At 38.0% G+C, this 26,055-nt stretch overlaps 1 protein-coding gene across 5 annotated transcripts in view; it reads right to left on the bottom strand.

Moving 5' to 3' along the window:
* The window catches only part of sbno2b (strawberry notch homolog 2b), a 63,461-nt gene extending 37,406 nt beyond the window's left edge, over window positions 1–26,055 (bottom strand). For 2 of the 5 annotated variants that reach the window (XM_080877766.1, XM_080877762.1), the window contains exons 1-3: window positions 25,862–26,055; window positions 8,522–8,748; window positions 7,697–7,785 (exon numbers count right to left, since the gene is read on the bottom strand). In XM_080877766.1, the coding sequence (XP_080733892.1) occupies window positions 7,697–7,785; window positions 8,522–8,629 (197 nt within the window). In that variant the 5' untranslated portion in view covers window positions 8,630–8,748; window positions 25,862–26,055. Of the gene's footprint in view, window positions 1–7,696; window positions 7,786–8,521; window positions 8,749–9,224; window positions 9,739–25,207; window positions 25,359–25,861 lie in introns of those variants that run through there. The other 3 variants (XM_080877765.1, XM_080877763.1, XM_080877764.1) reach the window with 3 other exon arrangements.

Consider the following 26,055-nt stretch of genomic DNA (forward strand, 5'->3'; position numbering starts at 1 on the left):
ATCGATACTGTGTAGTATCGTGATATTTTGTTCACTAATAATGTATCGATACAGGGACAGCAGAAATCGATATTTTGTTACAAAAGGGTTTTTGTGCTCTGACTTCAGAGCATGTTGGTCCTTTTTCTGAGAAAGAATCCTGACATTCCTTCACTGTCCAAATGTGTTTAACATTTTTTGGCAGCAATAAACATGACAGTTTACTTATTTTAATTTAAGACATGTTTTATTTTAATTAAGTTTAAAACTTTTTTATTTAATATAAAATTATATTTTGTTTTAATTTACTTTCAAATTCTTCAGTTGCTGAAGGGGCTGCATAGTTTTCATATTGCATAGTGCAGAATAGCTATAATTGTACCAGATGGTTGCATTCAGTTAAGTTGGACTAGACTGTAATACAAACCGTTCAGTTTGTCAACAACAAAACTGACTGAAATGAGAGAAAGACTGAGTGCGAGACTTTGATATTAGAGAAAATGAATATTGATAAAGTTTACCTTTATGTACAGAATCTGAATATCGCAAAATATTTTAAAAAATTGCAATAATATCGTATCGTGCGTTAAGTATTGTGATAATATCGTATCGTGGGATGTATGGTGATTCCCACCTCTAATAAGTAGGTTAACTTAAAAAAACAAAACAAGACAACAATGAGGTCTTTGTTAAACTTATTTTTCCTCAATCAAGTAGATGGGGAGTTAGTGTGAGAACAAGTAGTTTGCCTACACAATGGAAAAAGACAAGATTAATCATGGCGATAAATATAAATGAGAAAAAAAAGGTAAAGAACGTGATTAGTTCTCAGAAAACACCGCGAATAGTAACAACCATCCACACTGGAAATCCCCTTAGCAAACAGTGATATGAGTGTGATATTATTACAACAGAAGTCTTGGCAGGACAGCATAAGCTGCCTTCCAATAACACAAAGCCAGTGAGGGTCTCTCAGCTAAAGTAGCTGAATGACTTACTGTTTATCTCATCATGCATAGCCTGAAGCTGTGCATAGATAATAATATCTATAACTTTGCTTTTCCGCACACCTTGGTTTTCTGTTCTAGTGTGCAGTTATCTCAACTGTCTTTCAATTACTGCGATTTTACAAGTTTGCTAGAATTATGTTTATTATTAGGTTTTCAGATAAATTACTTCCTGGCATCCTGTGCCCCTTACTTATTGAGAAGTTCATAATTAGGGTCTTTAAAGGATCAGACCTGATGTGCATTTCAAACAATGACTGTACAAAAGTCTATAGTCATTTTCTACGCTCTTTACTTTAAACATTAGAATGTGTTTCAGCTTCAAAGTGGTTCACTATAGTGCTGACACCTTCAGGATTAAGGCATCATCCTTAAAGCAAACTCCTATGGAGGTGCGGAACTTGCAGTAACTTTGGAAATTAATCCTGAAATAAAAATAAATAAATAAATAAATATTTAAAGCTATGCTAACAGTGAATAAACACAGGAATTTAATGTACATTTAAGATTACCTGAAAGTGATTGTAGATAAAAGTAAGTTTGTCACATTTTGCCCAATTCAGGAGTAGCCATGAACTGTTTACTGTGAGCAAACATGAGCACTTTACAATGATGTTAAAAAAAAAAAAAAAAAAAAAGGATCCTACTCGGAAGCACATTTCTTTGAATCTGAGTATGCTATTTTTAATAACTGTAGTGTATTCTTTTTTCTTATGTTATACAGTCTCTTATTTCTTGTTTTTTTTTATTGTATATTCTTTAATATAGTGTATACATGCTCCATCTGCCTGTCACTTTGCTGCTGGAACACGCAAATTTCTCCAACAAGGGACAATAAAGGACAATTCTAGTCTAATCTATATTTCTATTCTAAATTTATCTCCCGCAGTGAACTTTGGCTCATGGCAGTGGGAAACACTCCAGTGTGACTCTAGGTAGTACTGTGCTAAAGATGCTAAATAATGCAGAGAAGACAGGTAGCAGGTCAAAGCTAATTTTGGAGTAAATATCAAAAATCCTTTCACTACACGAATGAATCCATAAAACATGAAGAGGCTGTGGTGTTCTAACTGTACATTGCTGATATGTTGTGTAAAGCAGGAAAAGCAGCTGTGTGGGCAGACCTAACCATTATTCCTGCAATAAACTGTTAATTAAATCACTTGAAAATATTTAACTGAGCAGAAAATTAGTTTCTACTTATGTTTAAAAATCAAATGGAGTTTTTCATTCTAAAACTGGTTCTCAGTTTCCAGTTTTTCCCTTACAATGACTACCTGCTATGTGAGTATGTGTGTAGGGCACTTTAATCACATCTTTGTGAGGACACTGACTAAGATATATGCATTACTGAACCTCAAACCGCCAGGTTCTATCACCAAGAATAACAGTCAACTCTCACTCTAACCCTACCCTAAACCTACACCTTAACCTAACTTTAACTCTAAAACAAAGTAAAGAGTCTATTTAAAGTATTTAACGTCCTAAACAGGGCTTTGAAGATGCGTGAAAAACTGAGAGTTCAAACATTTACAAATGGTATTACTCAAATTATTTAAAAGCTGTACAAGTATGCACTATAAGTGTTATGTTGTTATGTTTTTTATTTTTCATCTTTGGTTTCCTGTGATAAATATATCAATCAGTCACTCATGCTGTTTGGATGGGCTGATCATGACGAAGTTGCAACCCACAATCTGCCTGTGGTACACACACACAAACGTATGCACAGACACACTTAGGGAGTGTCTCTATTAAAAACAGAAAGTTTAAGATGGCCATATGACACATATTGAATTTGTAAATCATAACTATAATATCACCTGAATTACAGTCTCTCCGAAAAGACTCTCTACAGATTATTTAACTCGTACTGTATTTTATTTTATTTTTTTGCATAAGCTAACACATACCATGTAATCTCTATGCAGCAACTGCTGAAATATTTTTCAGTGTTTGGATCTTTTTAAATTGGATTTATGAATTAGATTTTTAGCCTTGATGATGTGCCATCTTCACATAACTAGAGAAGACAAATATTCAGCCAGTGCCAGATACAGTGATGTTGATACCAATATGACTAAAAATAACACAGCAGGATATAGGGTGGGGACAGACAAATAAGTTTCTTCATTGTCTGGGACATGCAGAGTTGTAAATATCAAAACCACAGTGCAACAAACTGTCAAGAGAAGATAATGTTTTTGCTAATGTTCATTTCATATTTCACAGCTTTACATGCAAATGCAAACCGCCACCTCCAAAATTTCAACCTGCTGTGACAAAAAACATGGTTCTTCTGAATAAAGATACCAGGGTAAGACTGCTGTCACTGTGTGTTAATAAAAAGGTAAATTTTAACAGGTCAGTGTTTTGCTCATATAACCTATGCTGTGAGTTTGTAGCTGGTTCCATTAGTAAATAAATTAATAGATTAAATTAAGAGACAGTGAAGTAGTTCTGTGAAATTGCAGCTGGACAGTAGATATAATCAATTTAAGTTGAGAGAATGACCTGTTGCCTTCTATTTGGTAAGCTATGAACTCACACACAACTCTTAATTTATCCTTTTTTTGTCTTTATAATTGAATTCTACATGTTTAGGCCAGATAATGATAAACTGAGAAATACAGCATTATTAGCGGGGTGATTCTTGCTATTCTATTGCAGCTAGTAGCTTATGCCTGTACCTCAATGTCTCTGCTGGCAACCAGCTTGAACAATATTACAGAACAGAGAATTGCTGAGCTGTTAACCTGCTTCAAGCAGGTGGAGAGCAAGCCCTATCAGGAAAACTCACTGCAATATTCTGCCTCATTTGCAAAGTACATGCTGTACTGCAACTTTCCACTAAGTTAAGTGAATAACGAATCGCCAAGATACAAAGTAGGTAATGGTGCAAGTGAGCGTATAACCTTTACAGTACCCCCTTTACCCCCCCCACACACACACACACAAAAATGCTTGTTTGAGCATGTGCCAAAACAGAGCCCTAAATCAAACACACTCCTATTGTTCTGGATTTTATTATATTCCCAATGGGTGAGAAAGTGCCTTGGTTTTTCTACAACCCAAAGCACACAGATTAATCACAGACAATTCACATATTCTCAAGTGCTTCACATTTCATATAAAACTCATCTCCAGAGCTACTATAATGAGATGTATGCTTTAGTAAGCTCTAATACTAAAATGAACTTCCTCCTGCTGTAACTGTCACTAGAATCTAGGTGATGTTTTTATTACTCTTTATAAGGATCATTTCTGCTGCGCAGGGGCAGAATCAGTCAGCCAGTCCATCAATCTGTGTAAACAGAGCACTGGTCCATTCACATTCTTCCCTCAATGGGGTCTTGTGAGCTATTCACTTCTCAGCTTGTGCCCAGTAGCAATGTGAGTGGACAGCGGAGGGCTTTCGACACCAATCAGTTTCATTCTGACTGTGGAGAGCAAGTCAATCATACTTAGCTGCAGCCTGCTCTGTAACCTGAGGATCCTTCAAAAGAAGTAACACACACAGGGTCGTGCCACACTGAACATCAAAAATTAGCAGGGTAATGTAGAGATGCAGAAACTGGAGGTTTAGTCCTCTGTCCTGTTTACTCATGCCACATTCAAACTTGGGAAACTCTTGTTGCCTTTGAAATGGTTGCTTTAAAGACAGAGAACCACGACTGTGACACGACTGCGACTGTTACAATCTTCAAAGTAACTTTGGTGTGGGAAGACAGCAATAACACGGCAATAATACAGAGCCAGCCTGCAGTCAGTTTGAGATTGAAAGGGGTCAAGCTGGCAAATACATGCAGCAGTTTGTGAAATACAGCAATGAACTGAGATAAATTGGCAAAAAAAAATCGTCAATCTTTTGTAATCTTTTGCAATTCTGGCTCCATCTACAGAGAAACTACAGAAAGTATTTACATTAAGAGTCCAGTCAGAACCCAAGTAATCTGAAATGGAAATAAGGAAATTCCTCCGGAGACAGTGGAGAAGTGATATTGCTTAATGTAGGACAGTAAATTTAACTGTAAAAGAAGACAGGAACTCTACAACCTTGCATCAGAATACAACCAGGTAAGCCAAATTCCCTATTCCAAAGAGACACACACACATTGCACATCAGATGCACTGATCAGCGCAGGCTGAGTGCAATGTGTAGGCAATTAATGAATTCATCTTCATTAATGAATTCAATGGAAATTATTTTCAAACCGTCCCAATTTGTTAAGAGTGACTGCATTCAATCTGAGTTGGACTACAATTGTTGCCTCCCACAAAGGGAATTGTGTAATTGTTTTGCAATTTAAAGTGGTCGCCCACAAGTTGAGGGTGAAGGCACACTCAAACACCGAGCAACCTCGAATGCTGCAACTACTTAAAACTGGTCACCAAATCTGAAAGAAAAATTAAATGTAATAATCAAGCAACCACTAACATTTCTTAGTTACTTTTTTTCTTTGTCTATTTCTATTTTAGTGATACTGAGCCATTAAATAAACTAGGAGCAGGACTGAATAATTTTTGAAGTGCTGCAGAAGGAATGATTAACGTGAATTAAATCTCTTGATCAAAGACTTGGTTCTTCTAAAAACCAGTCAGCCACTTCACTCTAAAACAAAACTGAGAGTACACAAAGACTTCCTCAAATGAGGGGTCCTCAAAACACAGTACTGAAGAACTAGTTGAAATTCAATCAAACCAATCTTGCAATAAACCACAGACCCCTTGTGAATTTGATTGTATTGTACATTGTAAAACAGAGAGTGAGATAAGAGTGTTGTAAACGCAACTTGATGTCAGAAAATTCCACTTTGAGTGAACTTGAAAACCACAGACCCTGCTTTCAACGTCATCTGGCACTTGAACTTTCAAAGACGCACTGCACTGGCAGCAATAACAATAGAAAACACCACTTCTTTAACAAACACTTCTTCAGTTATCTTCAATATGACACAATCTTGGTGATGACTAAATTCATCTTTAAAATAACAAGTCACTATCCACTGAATCACCAAATAGATACTGTATACAAGCCCACTCAATTCTCAGATTTAATGCACATAGTTTTTAAGTTTGGACTGGTTAAAGCAAAAGCCTAATGACGATATCACTTTTAAGACCCTGATAGTTTTCATGATGCAAGAAAGAACCATAATGACTGCTCTAATATTTAGCATGTATCATAGAATTAAACAATTCTGCTGAAAAAAATGCTAACCCATACTGCACAGATACATAAACGGTACATATGACCTTTTATATCAGAGTGCTTATACAAAGTGCACCTGATCTTTAACAGATTAAAATGTCAAAATGTTCCTGAGTGCACAGCTGTGGCTAAATGCATGGAGTGCAGTTCGTGATAACGACTGTGGTTCTTTCTGCCAACAAAAACAAGACGTTACGCAGCCCTTTTCCAGTTTAACTTTATACATGCACAACTTAGGAGAAAACGTTCATTTAGCACTGAGAGATCCTGCAGGTCTGACATTGGGCCACTCACTACGGGAAATAAAAGAGATTTGATAAAGAAGACCTGCCCAGTGATCTGAGCTGGTCGTTGAGTGTTAGAATGAGTATGTGATCAGCTGTAAAAAACAAACATTCAATCAGCTTTGGGGGTTTCAAAAGTTATGTGCCCACTGAAAGAAACACTTTTACATGCATCTAAATGATAATTTCATGTTAGGTTGGACCAGTGTATCCATTTTCTTTCAATCCTAAAGGTTTATATTTATCAAATATATACAAATGTTTCCCTCAAGTTTACCCGATTAATAATAAATCGTATATAACTGAGTTTAACCTCCTAGGACCTGGCGTCCACATATGAGGACATCACATTTTGGGTCGTCTAGACCAAAATACTAAATTTTGCTCTACATAATATGCCCAAATATCAAAGAGAAATTAAAAATGCATGCTTAGGAGGTTAAGCACCATCATACACTTATCTAGCTATATTTGACCAATTCTAAAAATTATTTCACAATTTTTGCTCTTTTTATATTTATATGTATTGCTGTAGGATACACATATAAATGTCATTCTGACTGACCACATTTAAATGTGTGGAAGTGATTGTGTGCTATGTGGATGTCACTGTCTCAGGGAAGTATGCATTGATCAAATACACCAACATGAGGAAAAATTTATAATAATTTAAGTCCCTAGACTGCTAGTGCATTTTGTCAGTTCATGTGTGAAACTTGGAAACCAGGAAACTGCCTGTTTTAAATGCTTAACATTGGGGGTGTAACAGCATTTGAAACTCAGGGTTTGGTCTGAACTTTGGTTTCAGACTGCATTCAGCACTCAGATGCTGCATTCTGTGCTTAGAGTGCTACTAACTGTCAAGTATATATCTTTTTTTTTCATTGAAAATGTAAATAAATCATTCAAATATCAAAAATGTTTCCATTAAAAAGAATAAAACATATTCATAATTAACTGAGATAAACTAGTAAACCCAAAAAGACAGCTAGAACATCAACAAAAGGTGCTGGGTAGACTTTGCTTGATATAAATAGTCTTCTGGCAATAACTGTTAGGCTCCCAGGGAACATTAAAAAAAAGAGCATTTCATACCCAACCCAGCTTTCTGAACAGTTCAAGAGAAATACATGTGCTACTACACCCCTACTGAATATGGTAATTGTTATGGAGCATTCACTTTGAAGATACTGTAAACTGTGCTTGTAACTTACTGATTTCCAGACTGCATAGGGCAGTGTATGCTGTATCCACTCTGGTGAGAAGAGAGGGGCCAGGCAGTGGGGGTGGGAAATATTGAACTCTAAAAAGAAAGATTAAAAAAAGACTTATCACTTAAAGCAGCATTAGGACTTTAACACACAGGAAAGGCTCTCCTCTTGGTCCAAATTTAATATAAGTCAATACTATTACCAGCACTTTGCTATGTGTTATACTAAAAACAAAATACTTTGTTTAGATAAATCCCATCTTTACCCCACCAAGAAGTGAATGCTGCAGCTGATGGCAAAGAATGCCTGGGAATGATTTCAAAATGTTTCACTGTAGTTGCGCAATCCAATAATCGGTGATTTCAACAGCATTCAATAACATTCATCCTTAGTGTAATCTAGAGAGGTGGAAAGTTTCAGTTTCACGTATGGTGGGGGTTTTTTTTGCTTGTTTTTTAAAGAAATTCTCAGGACTAGCAATCATAATCCCATTACAGCAGAAAAGGGTGGAAGCCTGCTTTCATCACTTTTTAGTGGAATCATTTACTTTTCTGTTCACAATACACCATTAGAAAATGTGATTGTTTGATTATGTATTTAAGCACAATCTTTTAGATCTGTTAAGATGATCCAGACCAAAATTCAAGTGATTATCCAACTACATTTGCAGCAAAATGCCACACATTTCCAAATGTGTGGCATTTTGTGACACATGCTCTTTTATTTATCTATTTTGCCTTTTTGAAAAATATTAAAGAAGTGAAACATAAAAGAAGAAAAACTATGGAGGTTATGCAAATAGGCCTATATATAAAAATGCAAACACACCTCCATGCTAGTGGGGGTTACAGAGAACAAGCTGTTGTCCAGCTGAGGGCCTTCTGGATGCAGGTAGTTCTCCCCGTCCATGGCCATCGCTGAGGTGAGGGTTGGCATCAGACCACAGCTTCACTCATGACCACCAGCCGACTTAAACTATGGACTTTCCGACCACCACTCAGGTGCTGGCTGTGTGTGAAATAGGGCTTTTAACAAGGGCAAATGCAGTCCATGACCTGAAAAAAAGAGTAGGAATGGATGAGACATATAGGAAATGAAGAGGACAGCAACAGGAAAAAAGCTGTCAAGCAGTTTCGCTGCAAATATGGTAATTATAAAATCAAGGAAGATGGTGTAAAGATAAATAAGCCATGAAAATCAGCAGAAACTGTGGGCTTAATGGCTTACTTAAAGTCAGATTCAGCAATAAAAAAGCTCAAAATCTCAAATTGAAGTATTTGGCCCATGTGCAACTGCAGTGATGGATACACAGAGAAAAGGCTCTTAGACTAGCCTATAATGCAAACCCCATTTTATATAATCTGACAGTTATACATGTTTTGTAATTTTAGTTTTGTTCTTTTTATTCAACAAACGGCATCCATAAAACCATGTCTGTCATGGTCCTGGGTCGTTGACCCAGCGTTTTGCGTTTTTTCTGATCTGTATTAGTTTAGGGTTAACCTGAAGTTTGGTGTATTGTCAGCCCTACCTGTGTCTGTCCTTGGTGCTCTGTTCATGTCCCCGTGTTGTGTTGTACATCAGTCTGTTTCCTGTTTTATTTTGAAGGCTCGTGTTCTGGATTTCCTGTTCTGTTCTGAAGGTCTGTGTCTGTTATTGTGTTCAGCTTGTCTCCTCCGGTCCCCGGGTGTATTAGGTTCAGCTGTTCTTCCCTCCTGTGTGTGATTACCTGATTACCTTGTGTGTGTATATTTAGTGGGTGTCGGTCTGTGTTCGTTGTCGGCTCGTCTGCGTTCATCCATGTATCACTGCGTTAATCTACATTCATCTGCGGTCTATGGTGTTCCTGTCTCTGCGTCTCTCTGCCCCGCACCCCTTTGTATGGTCCCAGGTTTGTCACTTAGTTTCTCCCAGTTTAGGTTTCCGTTTGTAATTACTCGTGCTTCATTGCCTGTTTTTGCCACTACCACCCTGTAAATAAAACGTCACTCGTATCATCAGTTTGCTGCATTTTGGGTCCTCCTTTTCCTCCACACCACACGGCTCCCTCCGCCAGCCGTGACAATGTCATAAAAAAATATGTTTTAGAAAGACTATGTCTGGCATAGCCATATAAACAGAGTCCAGTTTATGAGAAAAAATAGAGAAATTCAAATATGTCATAAAGCACTAAAATGATTTACAAAATATGATAAAATGGTAATATGAAGATAAATTAAAAAGCAATTGGCCTTACATTTTAGGGCTGCTACATTTGTCAGAACACAAACTGAATTCAAATCTTATTCATAATTAGAGATGGACCGATCCGATATTACGTATCGGTATCGGTCCGATACTGACCTAAATTACTGGATCGGATATCGGAGAAAAATAAAAAATGTAATCCGATCCATTAAATATCACGAAAGCACCTCACAAAACTTGCAACACGCCGTAACTCACCTCAGAACGTATGCATCACGTGATAGAGCAGCTGTGGCATGCGGGACCTGTCGGTGGTCTGGATAGCATTTGGAGCTTCGCTAGCAACCCGGCATTTCATCTCCGACAAAGTTATCCCGAGAGAAGTAAAGCAAGTGTGTAAGTCCATCTCTGAATGTTTGTAAAGCATTCCTGCGTTAAGCTTAACAAACGATATATGGAGCGACTGCCTCTTCTTGCTGCTACTTCAATCATGAAACTGCTTAACGATCAGCTGATCGGCTTTTCTGTCGCTAGTCCGTGTCTCTAGTTTGCTTTTGGCCCACTTTGCACCAGAAAGAGGAAACCAGCGGCTGAACAACAGCAGCACGTTTAAGCTTGATCAGCTGTTGTTAGAATGTATTTAATATTACTTTCTACTCGAGGATCTTTTTCTACGTAGCTGACGGCTGTAACTGTGCAGGGGCGGATCTAGCAAAGTTTAGCCAGGGGGGCTGATAGGGCATTAACAGGGAAAAGGGGGCACAAAGACATACTTTTCTTTCTTATTCTCATTTAAAATGTCTAGCTTTTAATAAATAATTATCTGACACCCAAAGTTTTAATTTGATGTAAAATGAATAGAAGTCAATTACTGTATATAGTAACTATTAAGTCTAATATATATACCCTAGTAAGCTATAGTACTTTTTCCTTTGGGAAGGTACCATCTGTGCAGTCTGCAATTTTGTTGAAGAAAGATGTTGAATCTATTTAATATTTCTTGAAAAATAATTGATTTCTGTGCATTTTTTTTCACACTGCATCAAATTAAGGTTGATTACGTCGATTAAGCATCATGAGGTGGCGCGTGAGGGGTGGTTCCCTATTTTTTATTTATTTATTTTTGTTGTTGCTGGAAGTTGGAACCCTATTAGTTAGGTTGCTTAATATTTATGCTAAGTACTCTTTAAAATACCAGAATAGGGAGGATGGTGTAGGTTTAAGTTTATTAGATTGATCAGTATTGCTGAACTATGAAATATTTTTTTTTGCATACAGGTATAACAGAATAGCTTTAGTGTAGTTGTTGTTTTAAACTTGAGTATGAACTTATACAAAATGCAGCAAGATATTTAAAAAACAGTTTTGTTGATTAAAAAACACTATATCGGATTCATATCGGTATCGGCAGATATCCAAATTTATGATATCGGTATCGGTATCGGACATAAAAAAGTGGTATCGTGCCATCTCTATTCATAATGCAGAGTTTGAGCAGATATTTATTGATGGACAGTCCTCATTAGCTGGTTGTCATCCAACATCACTGAAGATTCCACATTCATTACAGAACCAATTAAAATCATGGCCAGAGGTCCACAGCAGTGTGCACTGCGCTGGATAAACCTATAATGAGCACAAGCTAAATAACAAACATAACATAATAGTATTTAATACAGACATGGTGGTCCAAAAATAAATAAAAGAAAATCAATTATAATAAATTATGTTTAAACCAGTTGTGTTTATTGGTTTGATTTATTATTGTATAACAAATGTTCAGAATTAACAGAAAATGGCACAGCTTTCTGCCGCTGAGTGTCACTCTCTGCTGGACGAGGACCACTGCTTACACATTCAGTAACCCCCAAAGCCAAATTCCAGCCAGTAAAACCACCAATAGTGTGTACTCACAAGACCTTTCATGTCGTAAAATATGTGTATCTTACAACTCAACTCGTAGATATGCAGACAGATTCCTAAAATGCTGTAAAGCCTATACCTTAACATTGTCAATCTTAAACACACAGAGCTACAAAAATATACAAAGGGAAAACCTGAATGGAAAAGCATTTGAGCGATTGCAAAACTGAATGCAGCACAATAATTGCTTTGGCTCAATTAGCTAAATTATTTAATATCAAGTATAATATCTCTGTATATTTTAGAGAACCTCTTTTCTCTTATATGGGATCTAAATCCATAAACTGCGATTTCCAACTAGATCACATAAACAATATATAAAACTAAAGTCAGTTTTTTGCTACTTAAAGTCCACAAGCCTAACAAATCTCTAATGAATCTCACCAGATGGGATCCAATGTTTTAGCACTTTACAAAGCATGTCTGTGTTACATTAGAAACACTACTACTCAAACTGCTACCCTCCTTCCCCTTGTCCTTCCTTCATTCCCTCCTCCAGTTTGCCCCCAATCTGGAACACAGACCAGACATGTTCACTGGGGACAAAGCTGAGGTAATAAATCCTAATAGAGTTCATGAGGGTCTAAATAAGGAGGACTTTGTGTGTCCGAGTGTGTGCAAGTCAGTGTATGAGACAGAGGCCTGGCCCAAGATAGTCACCACTAGCAGAGCCAATACACACAAAGGGAGGCCATTTTCCACTTCAGGCTGCCTGTGTGATACTGTCTGGATAAAGGTGAAACAAATGAGGGGGAAGCCCAATGCAAAGAACCAACTGGCAAATTTCCTAGGCAAGAGGTCTGAAGCAAAAGGAAATTAGATATTTTTTGAATATGTATGGCCGGATTTCACCCTAGAAAGTGCAGCTCAAAGCAGGGAGACAAAAGCAAGGCAAGGGAGTCAGAGACTGTGTACTGGGAGCCTTGTGAGGACATGCTGGTGTTGCATAAATCTACTTAGTGTAGCAACGTAAGGACAGTGCTTTGCAAATGCATGCCAAAAGTGTCATCACAGCTCCTAGTGCACGCCACGCTTTGGTTTTGCTTGCACTTGTTGTGCACCATTCAATTTCCTAACCAATTCGGCATCACTAACTCAGCTGTAACATTATGGCTCCATCATGTCTGGCCAATGCCCAATACTGAAGTATTTATTTCTTTATTTTTGTTCTTATTTTATCCCCTTTTGTTGCAGGGAAACAAAGAAATCTTTATTATAAAAACACAGTTTTAAGCTCTTTCAGCCCTTCATTACCCTACTTTTAGCCATCAAAAAAATGGATGTAACACAACACATAAACATCGCCTGCTTACAATGATGTCATTTTAATTGCTGATAGTATCAGTTAACATGGCCGATACCAACGTTCTGCTGAAACATGCGGGCCTTATGGTACTGCACAGGAGTCCATTTGCATAGGTTTTTGGCTAGCAGATAAAGAGACTAACACAGATGATATAGAAACACAAGAGTCCTTAAAAAAGCCAAGCCCATATATCCCAAGGGTGAAGATATGATGCATTAAATCCAGTACTGATGGGATATAAAGTTTTTCTAAACACAAGTAAAACAACAGCAGCGTTCTCCACAAAGAACCAAAGTTCAAAAAAGCACACACGAGAAGCAGTTTTTATTGCTTTTAACCATTAGATGTCAGACAATGTAGCACTTAGAATTCTGCTGTTTTGAAATGATGTCCATGAAACTACAGTTACAACATTTATGTAATTCCTTACTAACATCATAGTATAGTAGATGTTTGTTAGCTAGCCCACTGATCTAAGTCAAGAATTGTCATAGCTAGAACCACTCAGTCTTCCTCATTAGCCTTAGCAGACAGGAGCTCCATCGTTCCATAGCCTCTTCATCTTCAAATACTAGCCTAAGTCCACCAATGCATTTTCTCATTGATTTAAAAGGCAGAATTGCTTCCCATAATGCCCTGTCTCTTGTCCCCCCTACCACCTAAACCCACGTCACCCACTAGTACCATGCCAGTTATTGTCTCTTAGCAACAGAAAATGTCCCTCGTTCCCCCTTCTCCCTCCAGAGAGCTCCGGAGGATAATCGATACTGATCATTGTAACTGTGGTCCCAGATCTGCCCTTCCTGTAAGGTCTCTCATTACCGGAAAACAGAAAACCCCCCTACTACTCCTAACTCCTGCAGAGAGGAAGAGTGGTGTGATGAAGAGGGCTATCTGCAGAAGGAAGAGGGCTGGCAGTAGTGGGCAGTGAGAAGAAAACAAAAAATGTCCACTGTAATGCAAGGGGCACAAGGAGTTTCCTCAACATACACAATTCATGCAGTTCTTTTTTTTAAGGTACAGGGTGCTACAAAAAAGGAAAAAAAAAAGGTTAATGTCCTACAAAAAATGTAACAGAGCAAGTGAAAGCAAGCACTCTGCAGTGTAATCTCTTAAATCTGTTAATTAAGTCAGAGGTTACTGCTGGTTTTTGTGCAGCCCTCTCCCATGTGAGTCTCCTAGTCCATCTCTCTCCCTCTTCCTGGGTGGTCTGATGCAAGAGCTCACTAAAAACAAATTAGGCCACTTCATCTGCAGTATTTGCAAAATCCTTAAAACCTGAAACAAATCCACACACTATTAACTTAAGAGGCTACAAACTAGGACGATGTGATTTTTCTTTAAATATAATTTTGGCTTCTAATAATTGTGAAAACAAGATATCTTATATACGATTATTGTTTAACCATAAATTTGCATTTTGCTTTATGTAATAAATGTAGTTACCATTTTTTCTTTACAGTTGTGCACTTTGGCAATTCCCTAAAAGTCCAACTCACTCACCGTTTCACCCAAGATAATTCAAAAAGAGCCTTTAATCAACAAGATATAGATAAAGGAAGTAAAAGTCATAACAACATTTCCGAAGGAGAACCTGCAGGGGCACTCTATCTTCTTGGTGGGTCCTGTGCAGCTTTCCTGAGACATGTGTGCCTGCTGCTGCTTGGCCATTTAAAAAGTTTAGCAAAAGCATGATTTTTCTTAGTTATCTTGTTACTCATAACTGTTATCACAGAATTGACAGAAAAACTCATAGGCATGATTTTTTGCCATAAGCAAACAGCCCTTTCACAAATGTGGACATTTAGTAACATGACATTTTTAGAAACAATATTTCCAAGACATGATATGTGCCTGCCTGTTTGCACCACCACCCTGTTACACAATCCACTATCAGCTTGCAAGTACCAATAATGAGAGTGAAAAGGGAGTCTGGCATATACTGAACTAGCTGACTGACTGCTGGTGGCCTTGTGGCTGCCAGAGCACATGGAGATCATCCAGGGAAGTGTGACTTCCTTAAGCTGGTAAATCACGATTAACACTCACGAGGAGAAGCACCACCCTGCCTAGCGCGTGTGTGCCACCTCACTTGACAAATGAAAACTCACATGTGGAGTGTTGATACTGACAATCAGAATTTCACAAACAGTGATTTTTTTCTCTTCCTGACTCATAATGAAATCATGCTCTATGCTTTACATGAAGTAACTCTGTAGACATTATCTTAATACATTTTAGGTCTAGTAATATATAAATGTCTTCCTTTATGAAAGCAAGATATCTCAGATGTGCCATATCCTGTTTTCAAGACCAAGACCAGTGCAAAAAGTAAATAAATGATATCCCATGTTATGCAGTTTACCCACTATAGTTAATCCCCCGTCTTGTAGCATTAATATGCATTCCTTTACTTCAAATCATACTAATATCATCTTTTCTTTTCAGTAGGGTTACGGGAAGTATTCAGAAGTTTAGCTGTGCTTCATTCATTAACCACATTTGCATAATCAGCTCCTTGCGGCTCACAAGGTGTCAAAACCTCATTATGTCAACCAATTTTTTCAGCGCCTTTGTACGTGCTATATATTTATTAGATTTTTTGTTAAGTGCTCTATGCACTCAGTAAGGTGCATAAAAGTACTAGATGAACCAGTCTGGAGGAGACACAGCTGATGCTATTGTGCAGCTGAACCTCTGAGGTCACTGCAGTACCAGTGTGGAGAAATCTATGAGTGGAAATGCCAGGAAAAAGGAATTAAAGTTATTTCACATGAGTCTGTTTTTCCCAAAGTTACCATGGACATTACATGAGACAATAAGCACCTTGGCAAATACTTGTGAAAGTCCCCTACTTTTCCCATCTAGTACCACATCACAGTTGTCATGTGGTGTCCCTATATGCCCTAGGGACTTATAGGGACATTACACAGTCCCTAGGACATAGGGACAGGTTTCCTTGGGTTTTTAGCATATCCTGTAGTCATTTTGCATCTCTTTATAGCCCTTTAATGTTTCTTGCAGCAGTGCTTTTTAGGTGAAGCCCAGGGGCTCATTTGACTAAACGGTAGGTCTGTAAAAAATGGATTCATGAAAAAAAAAAAAAAGTAACTGCACATTTATTGCAGGTACTGTAGAAATATGTAGACAGCCCTCTGTTGGCATCTGTCACTCTGTATACTGTTGTAGTATGTCTCTGTCTTTACTACTAACAAGCTGGATAACAACAAACATTCAATTCAATGTACACCACTTACTCATGACCCATCTGAGTCCATCAGCATCACCAGTAATCAGGTTAGAAATGATTAGGGCCCAGCTACACTACACCAAAGCAGCAAGGGGGCTGTTGGCTGGTTATGATTGGCTTGACTGGCTGGATTCATTAGTTGCTGTGATGAAATATTCATAAAAGGAACAAGTTACTTCCCAGGGAAACGCTGGATGCCATCATTCAAAACAGCCTACATTATTAATCAGCACCTTTTTCAACACAAAGGGTCCATACTTGACACGGTGTGCACATGCACAGACATGACGCAAGCCCTTAAGCACATACATGGAAGGACACAGACATTAGCTACCTATCTTTCCCGGTTCCCACTGCCAGAAAGGAAATTCCATTCAGCATTGCCGTAAAGGGACTGTTAACAGCCCAGTAACTGAGTAGGACACTGGATAGAGAATAATGATCGAATAACGGTGTAACTGAATCAGCTGTCTTATCAAAGTCGGGAAATGGAAACAAATTTGGTTTTAGGAGTCTGTTGTTACTGCATTTCTCTTGTACAAATATTTATCAAAGAGCCTCTACGGACTGGGACAGCACACAGGAACACCTTTCATAAAACAAATGGGCATTTATTTGAATGGTCTGCTCTAAATGAAAGGCTGGGTTCACAGATTTCGCTGCTTGCAAGTGAATACCAATTAATCCTAATTACATCTTCATCAACCAACTCCAAATGGTTATTCAGCACCATTTTGCCGGGATGATGAATATCTTTGTGGCCACAAACACAAGCTGAATGAGACATTAAAGTAATTTATCCTTAAAGCGAGAACTTAATCGAGCTCTTGTGGGTGAGAGGATGGCTTTGTTGTGGTAAATAAGAACAAGGAGCGATAACGGAGAACAGGAAGAGTACGGAGAGAAAAAAGGTGAGGGCAAAAACAATTTGGATAATAATAAGAGCAAAAGAGCAAAAAAGGAGTAAAACAATGCTTTACAGTTGCCTGATGGCACTCATTTAGGAGCAAATCCCTCTACTTCTACCACCAGCTCACCAGAAATAGATCAAAGGCTGACTTGATCAAAGAGAACGATCCACTTAGCTGCCTCTTTGCCCCGTTTTCCTCTGTCATCTAATTTCCTCAGAATAGAGGGATGATAGCGTATGCTAGTGTTGCACAGTTTTTTTGCCTTGACTACTCTGGTTAAACTTTTTAGGTGAATAGACAACAGCTTATTTTACTCCCCCACAAAAAATATTAAACCAATTTTTTTTTTTTTAAAAAAGCTCAGCTCCTTGTGATATTTCTTAAGGATTTTTACTCACACCTATATAAGCAAAGCCAGTGAACTTTTTCATCATGTATGTGTCTTGGCTGATTTAAAATATTGTTCCTTGCGCCATTTTAAAGTCATTTATGATATATACTGCTGTATGAATATTAAAATGCAGTTAACGTTGCATTCTAATGTGAAAATAACATATTATGATTACTGCACTATGCCTAACTCCTTTCTTTCGACCAATGCCCAGTTGTTTTCTTTTTTCCACTACAGTTCCTCCTGCTGTGTGGCAACCCAGTATATGGTGTATATATCTCCATGTCCCAGTTTCCCTTACGTCCATTCCTCTTTCCACCTCCATCCTGTGCATGGAAGCCAGTAGCGTTAGCTATTGCCTCTCACCCAGTCTGAACTCCAAAGAGATTTTGCTGCCAATTGGAGGCAGCTGGCTCAATGCGTCTGAATCTCCACCCCCATAACCACCCCTCTCAGCCATGGTTATTCAGAGAGTCAGTCATAACACCCAACAAAAGCTAGCAGATGCATGGTTCACAAGCAAACAACACAGCACAGGCAAACGAAATAGTCTGGACTGTGAACTGTGCCCTAACACGGTTCAAGTCCAGACAGTACTCTCTGCTCCACTAAAACTGACCTCAGTTATCTGGCAGGCATGAAAATATTGCACCATTTGCACAGCTCACAGGAGTGTATCTTTGGCTGTCTATGTCACTTTGCAAACTTCAGTTCATCCTTTTTATTTCACATAGGAGCTGGCTCACTGACTAGGCTGCCTTTATACTCTAGAACAACACTACTTGAAACCAACAAGCCATGCTGAAAATAAATCAGACAGGCAAAGCATGTTCAAAAAATTATATCATTGTGATCAGAAGACCAAATTACTGTAAACTGAAAATAATTACAAAGAACAAGTGCCTACTGTATGATATGACAAGTCCCAGATGAGTCAGTCAGAATTAAAGTTGCAATTTGGTGGCCCCATCACAGAATAAGCTCTTTATTTAATTACTACAGATTATTTTGATGAACAGCTTGTCAAAGAGCATACACTGTTATGAGATTTACAGAAAAATTATACGAGGAACATGAAACACCTTATAACACATTGTGCTCAGGTGTTCCAGATACCAGCAGAGACTGCACACAGCGGCTTTGATCTGCTGTGTAAACGTAAGATGACAGTAAGGTGAAAAAGCAACAATATATATCTAAATTTAAAGTGTCACCATGCATTACACTATTCTGAAGTAGGGCTGCTCAATTAATCGAATTTTAATCACGATTACGATCTGGGCTTTCAACGATCATTAAAAATGACTGAGCCGATTATTAGCCCCTCCCTCATTTATCCGCGACACCTTAAAGGCCGGTCCGTGAAAATATTGTCGGGCATAAACCGTCCGTGGCGCAAAAAAGGTTGGAGACCGCTGATTAAGAGGACCCGAGGGAAGCTCGGAAAGCTAAGCAGAAGTTATTTGGAGAGGAGAGTGACTGCTGTTGGTTGAAAAGAGGTAAAAAAAAAAAACTTCAGTGGTGTTGCACACTATTTTATATTATTTTTTAAAGTCATTGTTAACCCTTTAAATCCGGTCAGAGCAGCATGCTCCGTTTTGTGTAACTATTTTTAAATCCCTGTAGAACCTGAACCACGTAAGCTAGCGCAATAATTTGTTTTGCATATGAAACCGGAGGAGTTGTACTTACATCTGATGCCATCAGCTTGTCCTCGGTCACGGTTTCCTTCCACATAAAGCTTTGCAAAAATTGCATAAAAAGCGCTTGCAGGAACAAAAACATAATATTCCAGAAACACGCTTTGCCGATCCGATCAGCTGTTCGTAACACTTCCCACAGTGAAACAAACGTCAGCGCGAACTGTCGCATGTCCGCCATTTCCTGGCCGAAACCGGAAGTGACGTCATTTTCGCGGAAATGTAGTTTTTTACTTGTAGGCCTTAAAAACCTCTACTGGTCATGTTTGACTTTTCTGAATAGTTTCTGGGATGTTTGCACTGCTGGAAATAGTTTATTTTGATGCACATGCTGTTTTCTTTGCAAATTTGCATCATAGGATTGTTTTTTTTTTGTTTTTCCTGCAGTATATAAAAATTGGTGTATCTCCAAAATAAAACTATGAAGACACTCAAAATAAATTTCCTGTTGTTGTAAACTATTTTTTGCAACTTTTTTGTATTTAAAGTTTTGAGGGATAAACCTCTTAAATTTCTCCAAGTAGAAATATATGTAACAAAACAAAAACGATATAAATTTTTTTGTAGTTTATTGCACTTTTTTGCAATTAATGTAGTTACTATGGACTTAATGCATACATATTATTAAAATATGGGCTATAACAGTTATTTAGCAACTTGAAATGCTCCCACAAATGGCACTACAACATGTAAAAAAATAATATAAGCTCTGGCGGACTTGGTTCTATAGTAGGTCTTAAAGGGTTAAATAAATATCGTCAAATAATCGCGATCTCAATTTCAGTGAAAATAATCGTGATTATCATTTTTGCCATAATCGAGCAGCCCTATTCTGAAGTAGAATAAAATGGTAAAGTAATCCCATCCAGAAACCCTATGTGTCATACTTTATAATGTTAGGTAAAGACCCTACAATACTATAGAGGGAACCCAAACAATCAGCACTCAGCGACAGTGGAAAAGAAGAACTCCCTTATAATAGGAACAGATCTTCAGCAGACCAAGACTCCAGGAATTGCAGTCATCTACTGAAACTGGCTGGGTAATGAGAAAAGAGAAGAGAAAAAACAAAAGCACAGACAGACCGAGGACAAAATGCAAACTAAAACAATAGAGAAAACATGCAAAGCCAAATATGACTAAAACCGATGAAAAGTGCTGTGTGGAACTCATTTAAATAATGAATATGAGGCCCAGTACAAATTCTGTCAGAAAAGGCTAACATGTCAATGATGTTTTGGGTGGGGGATCTTTGAAGAAAAGTTGAATAAACAAAAAACTGCCATCTTTATCACAATGCTCAATAAAAGAAAAATTTCAAAAACTTGTATTATGTCATTACTTAGACAATATTCAAATGCAGTTCCGGTAAAGTACTGCAATGTGTTACTTTAGTAAGTGGTAATGTTTACCATAATCCATTCTTTTTATAACTCCAAATCCATTCGGTCTTTTCACAAATTCCATCTCCACCATTGCCACTGCTTCATAAAATGTCACAGATATGTTAAAAACAAGGAAAACTCTAACTTGCCTCACTTAAAAACAAAACAAAACAAAAAAACAAAGCCACGCATTCACATACACATAAATCAAACTGGATGATGTCAAGTGACATTAACTGGGCCATTTTTTAAGGACAAGGGTAATTAAGTTACTGCCAACAGTACAAATACACTTACTGCAGGATGAGGCAGGTTAAGATTTGGTTCAGGGTTTACATGAAACTGAAGTGGCTGAGCTATGCATCAGAGTAAGCTGACCCGCACAGACTGACAAGTCTTTCTTTTTCCCCCCCTTCATTGTTAGACCCATTATATATTCTTGGAAATTCAGTGTCACTCTACTACGGAAGGACAAATATTTACTCACACTGACAACTTTGGGAAACCTTAGACGTTGGGATCAAACATATTTGTAAAATGACTAAAGAAGCTAACCTTTAAGCACAAAGGCACCAAACACTTGTTCGAAATGTGAGCTCTTGCATTAAATTCTTTTAAGGTTTGAAATGCTACTGTGTCTATAGTCTGGTTTACTAGCTGGTAACCTTGAATGTTTGGAACAACTTTGCAGTAATGAGGGGCAGGAAGAGAAACAGCATCATAAAGTTGCATGACAAAGCCTGTTATTTCCATTCTTATGGGACAGAAAAAACTAGTATACAACACATAACTGAAGACTTCGCTGATACTATTACATGTCTAGAAACTTTATGGTGGATTATAGTAATTAATCACTGCTGTTGGCATAAACTTCAAAGTATCTATGGCTACTGGTAACGTTAATACACAGGTTTCAAACTTCCCATAACACTAAACTTAACGTCAGACAAGTTACCTAAAAGGAAAGCCTCTGCAGGTAAAAAAGTTTCACTTCACCTTCAATTTCAACTTCTCTTAACGTTCAACCGCAATGCAGCATGTTGTCAACGAATGGTCCACTAAGTATATTCAGCAATCTTTGACTGATGATTTGAGTCCTCGACTTTCAGGATGCATCCCTGACATACAATACCGGTTACTATTATTATTATTATTATTATTTATTCCCACAATCATTCTCTGCAACAGATCCAAAAAGCCAGTATCAGTTGACCTCTAAATACTTGCAAAGAAGCATTAATGTGTAATTTCAATAAAAACTTTATCTTAAATTCACTTGAAACTACTATACTTACAATTAAAAGGTCTAAACTCTATGGCTCTGTTACCAAGACATGAACTAATCCTAGTTTTACACGACTGAACACGTTTTTTAATCTAGGACTAGGTTCAATACATGTCAGGGAAACACAGTAGGGTGCTCGTTTAACAAGGGTCAACAGCAGACATAAAAACACATTATTTTAAATTGTTCATTAAAAAAAAATTTACACCTCAAATCTCCTTTCACGCATTTAAAAAAATTTCACAAACTAGGTTGTATGTTGGCATATAATTAACCACTCTTCTTATTCTTCCCTAGTTACCATGTGGAGCTAGATATGGATCTAGTCTGATAACTGAAACACTGACACGCACTGTACTCGGTTATCAATCTATGTGGAGACTAACATTTCTCTTATATCTAATTCCTGGATGAGTCCCAGTTTGAAATCATTGTCTGAGTTTCTTAGAAGTATTCTGACACACTTTTTCCACAGAAAATCATAAAGTAAAGCAACGAGGCATGCCAGAGTGTGGTATGCTCTCCTGCATTTCAGTCATGTCTCACGAACCTCTGATGTGGCTTGGGAGAGATCCACATGGGCTCCAGGTCTGGAAAGGGGACAGGGGATACTCAGACAGCCTATCATAAAAGGCTGTTTCATAATACAGTGTAAGAGGTGAGCCCCATTGCCACATATTCATAACAACTCCTACTTGTGCTTTCACTCTCCTATCACCAAACATTTATATTTTTTTTAGTACACGAACTATTACCTAATGAAGCCCAGATTCCAGGAAAGCAGGAACTGAATCAAACGAATTACCTAGGGCCGATACCCCTCCTCCACTTCACATTTTTACTCTCACTCTAATCAACCCAAAGGCAATAAATGAGATTTATCACTGGCACCAATTGGAGAAAGGGGGAACAAGCTAGCAAAGACAAGGGCTGAAGGAGAATGGAGGCCAAATCACAAACAGTGGGGGGCATGAGCCATTGCTTAGTAGTGCATCACAGCTGTTTGGCCTCCCCAAACCAATAAGACCAGGAGTAACTAATTTCCCAATTTCATCTCAAGTCAGAAAGTATTTTAAAACCATAATCTACATGAAAATAACCCTGCAAATATTTCTCATCATGTAAACGTAAAGTAAATTCTGAAAACTTTTACCCGAGTCATAGGTAAGTTTTTCTAAAAGCAGAAACCATAGGCAATTAGTGAAAAACATCCCTTACTGCTCTCCCCTAAAAAATTTTCCTGACATCAGAAGGTCTACTTTCAATTCAGTTTTTGTCATTCAATGAGCACTTCATTTACAAACCAGACAATAAGCAGACTGTTATGTCTTCAGATAAATTACAATATACAGTTTTTGCACAATCACTACACTTTACAAGTTACTTTTTAAAGTGTAAAATCTTCACATGTAAAGCTTTTGTATTTTATGATTTAAACAGCGTGTCTTGATCTACATTCAAAATACTCTTTCCAACAACTTTCCAACGTCATCCGGTGGATGTTACTGGACCTTTTAGCAACCCTTGTACTGCATGTGTAATACTCTTGCGTTAAACAAAGCCTGAACATACATTACTATTTAAAAATAGTAAAAATTTCAGAGGACATGTCTTAACACTTTTAAAGCATATGCAACTTGCTAATCCTGCTATGTGAAACACCCACATATTCTCTGTGTGTCATCTTTGTAGTTCCTGCAGGCTCTAAACATGGTGCCAACAGATCTAGTGTGCAGTGACCCTCAGAGTCCCTGCAGGGCAGACAGCCATCAATTGTCTGGCACAGAGGAAAATTAGAAAAGGGGAGCTGTTCAGCATAAACACACACAGAAGTAGAAGTGGAGCTCAACCACTGTTATTGCTCATGCAAACCTTTTTTTTATACACGCACTTAAAATACAGCCTGGTATGCATGGTTACCAAAAGTAGCTATTATTACATGAGTGATTAACTGGTACTTTATTTGTTTTAACCAAACCAACAAAACTTCCCTTAAATTCAAAGCCACTTTTCTCTATGTATGGGTATCTGTAAAAGCATTATATTCTAGTGTAGTACTTAAGTTGCTGGGTAGGTGATATAATAAGTAAAAAAAAAAAAACCCTGTCTGTTTCCATTTAAGTTCAGGAGAGTGGGGGAGATTTGGCTGCAAGAGGGATTTTACAACAAACAACACCAAGTCAATTGACCTCATCACAGGGGTTTAGATATTTTTGACTAAAACTGTGACAAAAGCCTAGCATGTTGTTCATTTCGCAGCCACCAAATACTATCCATCAACAAAAGGAGAATGACATAATTAGAAAAATAGCCAGGCACCATGGCAACCTACTGTGTCAAGGCTTGCATAGGGCTCGACTAGCCTTTGCTGCAGGCGAGAAACACAGTGGAAACCAAATAGCGAAAATTGCAGGAAAGAACTGGAGGGGACAGCTATGTGGGAGCCATTTTCATTTCCTTATGAGTCAAATCCAAACGCTCCAATGTGTTTGGTTTCAGCCACATCAATCTGATTTTTTTCTGTATTAAACATATAGCTTAAATTCGTGGAAGACATGACCAGTGGCGTGTTTAATCCGGACCCTTCTACTATAATAAGTTAAAGCACCCTGGCACAGAATACTCGCATACTTTAGCCACCTCTTTGACAAACACAACATTCCTAACAGTGGTACATACACGTCATAATCATATAATGAAAAAGAAGTGTGCGGAAACATGTATTACACGCACAAAGTTTATTGTTACCAAGTACGCTTACAACTTTCAGCCTTTCTTCTGTCTCATTTGTTAATTAATACATTAGATGCACAAACTGGGGCAACATCTCCCCAAGGTCTCCGAGAACAACAGTACTTTTCAACTAACTTGACTTGCTTTGAGATTATACTAAATGGCGTTGTTCCCTCTCCTGTAATTCAGCTAAAGTTAGTGTGTACGCCTACGCGATGAAAGTAAGCAGCATTTTTTAAATAAGCTGAAAATACAGCTTGTGTTGATAAAAGTGGACGCACTGGTTTCAAACAGCACAAAGGAAAACAGCCAAAGCTCTGCGTACAGTATCACTGCCACTACTGTTAGCTTAGTGAACGACAAACGACATATCTATTACGGAGTAACAAACAAACCAACACTGGCTTCTGAATATTTCTAATTAATATGCTTCGTTTTCTTACCGAAAAATCGCGTACGACTGCTGGTCAAGAAAACAACGATTAGGCAAAGTATACCTGGTTTTACTTCACTAAAATCAACCATACTTTGTATAGCTCATTGTGCTAGCTCTGGTAGCATAGCTCATAGCCTTTTTCCGACTTTGGGTATGCTCGTTTTACACTAACATGCCTGGCACTTGTATGTTATTGGAGAGAGAATACACTCTAGTTTAGTACATAAAATATCAGTTTGTCCAGATTTGTGTTAAAATAGTTTTTGTAGCAACTGCTACCTGTTTCTCTTTAAATGATAAAGATAGCATGGAAATTTTTATTGACCCAAATTACTTGCTGGTTGGCTAATATTAAAGCGATAGCGTGTAACTCCGTAACACGCTAGCTAAGATAGCCACCGGACTTTCTCGAACACAGCATAACGAAGTAATTAACATCGCTATGTGTGTTTTATTTGCTCCTAACTTCCATGGGTTTCATGACATTACATGTATATCGATAACGTCCCATTCGTTTAATCCAGTCCAGGCGCCGAAGAGCCGGCGTAGCCCGTCGTAAAAAACGTGCGCGCCTAGGAGAGGCTGCCCTGAACGCATCTTGTTATAAGGCTACTGCCGATGTGTCGCTCGCATTTTCCCAATATAATCGAAGTACACTTACCGTTGACGTGTTTCCTATTCTCAAACCAAACCCCGAGCTCACGGCCTGATTTTGATCGAAGACTCGCGTCAAAGTAACAGAAATAGGGAATTTTATCCAACTTATTCTTCGTAGTTGTTTTCTCCACTTCCTGATTGAGACGCTGCCATTTTGAACAGCGAAAAAATATTTCCGCCGTTGTCGTCACACACAAG

The sequence above is a fragment of the Rhamphochromis sp. 'chilingali' genome (genome assembly GCF_963969265.1).
Source record: "Rhamphochromis sp. 'chilingali' genome assembly, chromosome: 3".
Lineage (NCBI taxonomy): Eukaryota > Metazoa > Chordata > Actinopteri > Cichliformes > Cichlidae > Rhamphochromis > Rhamphochromis sp. 'chilingali'.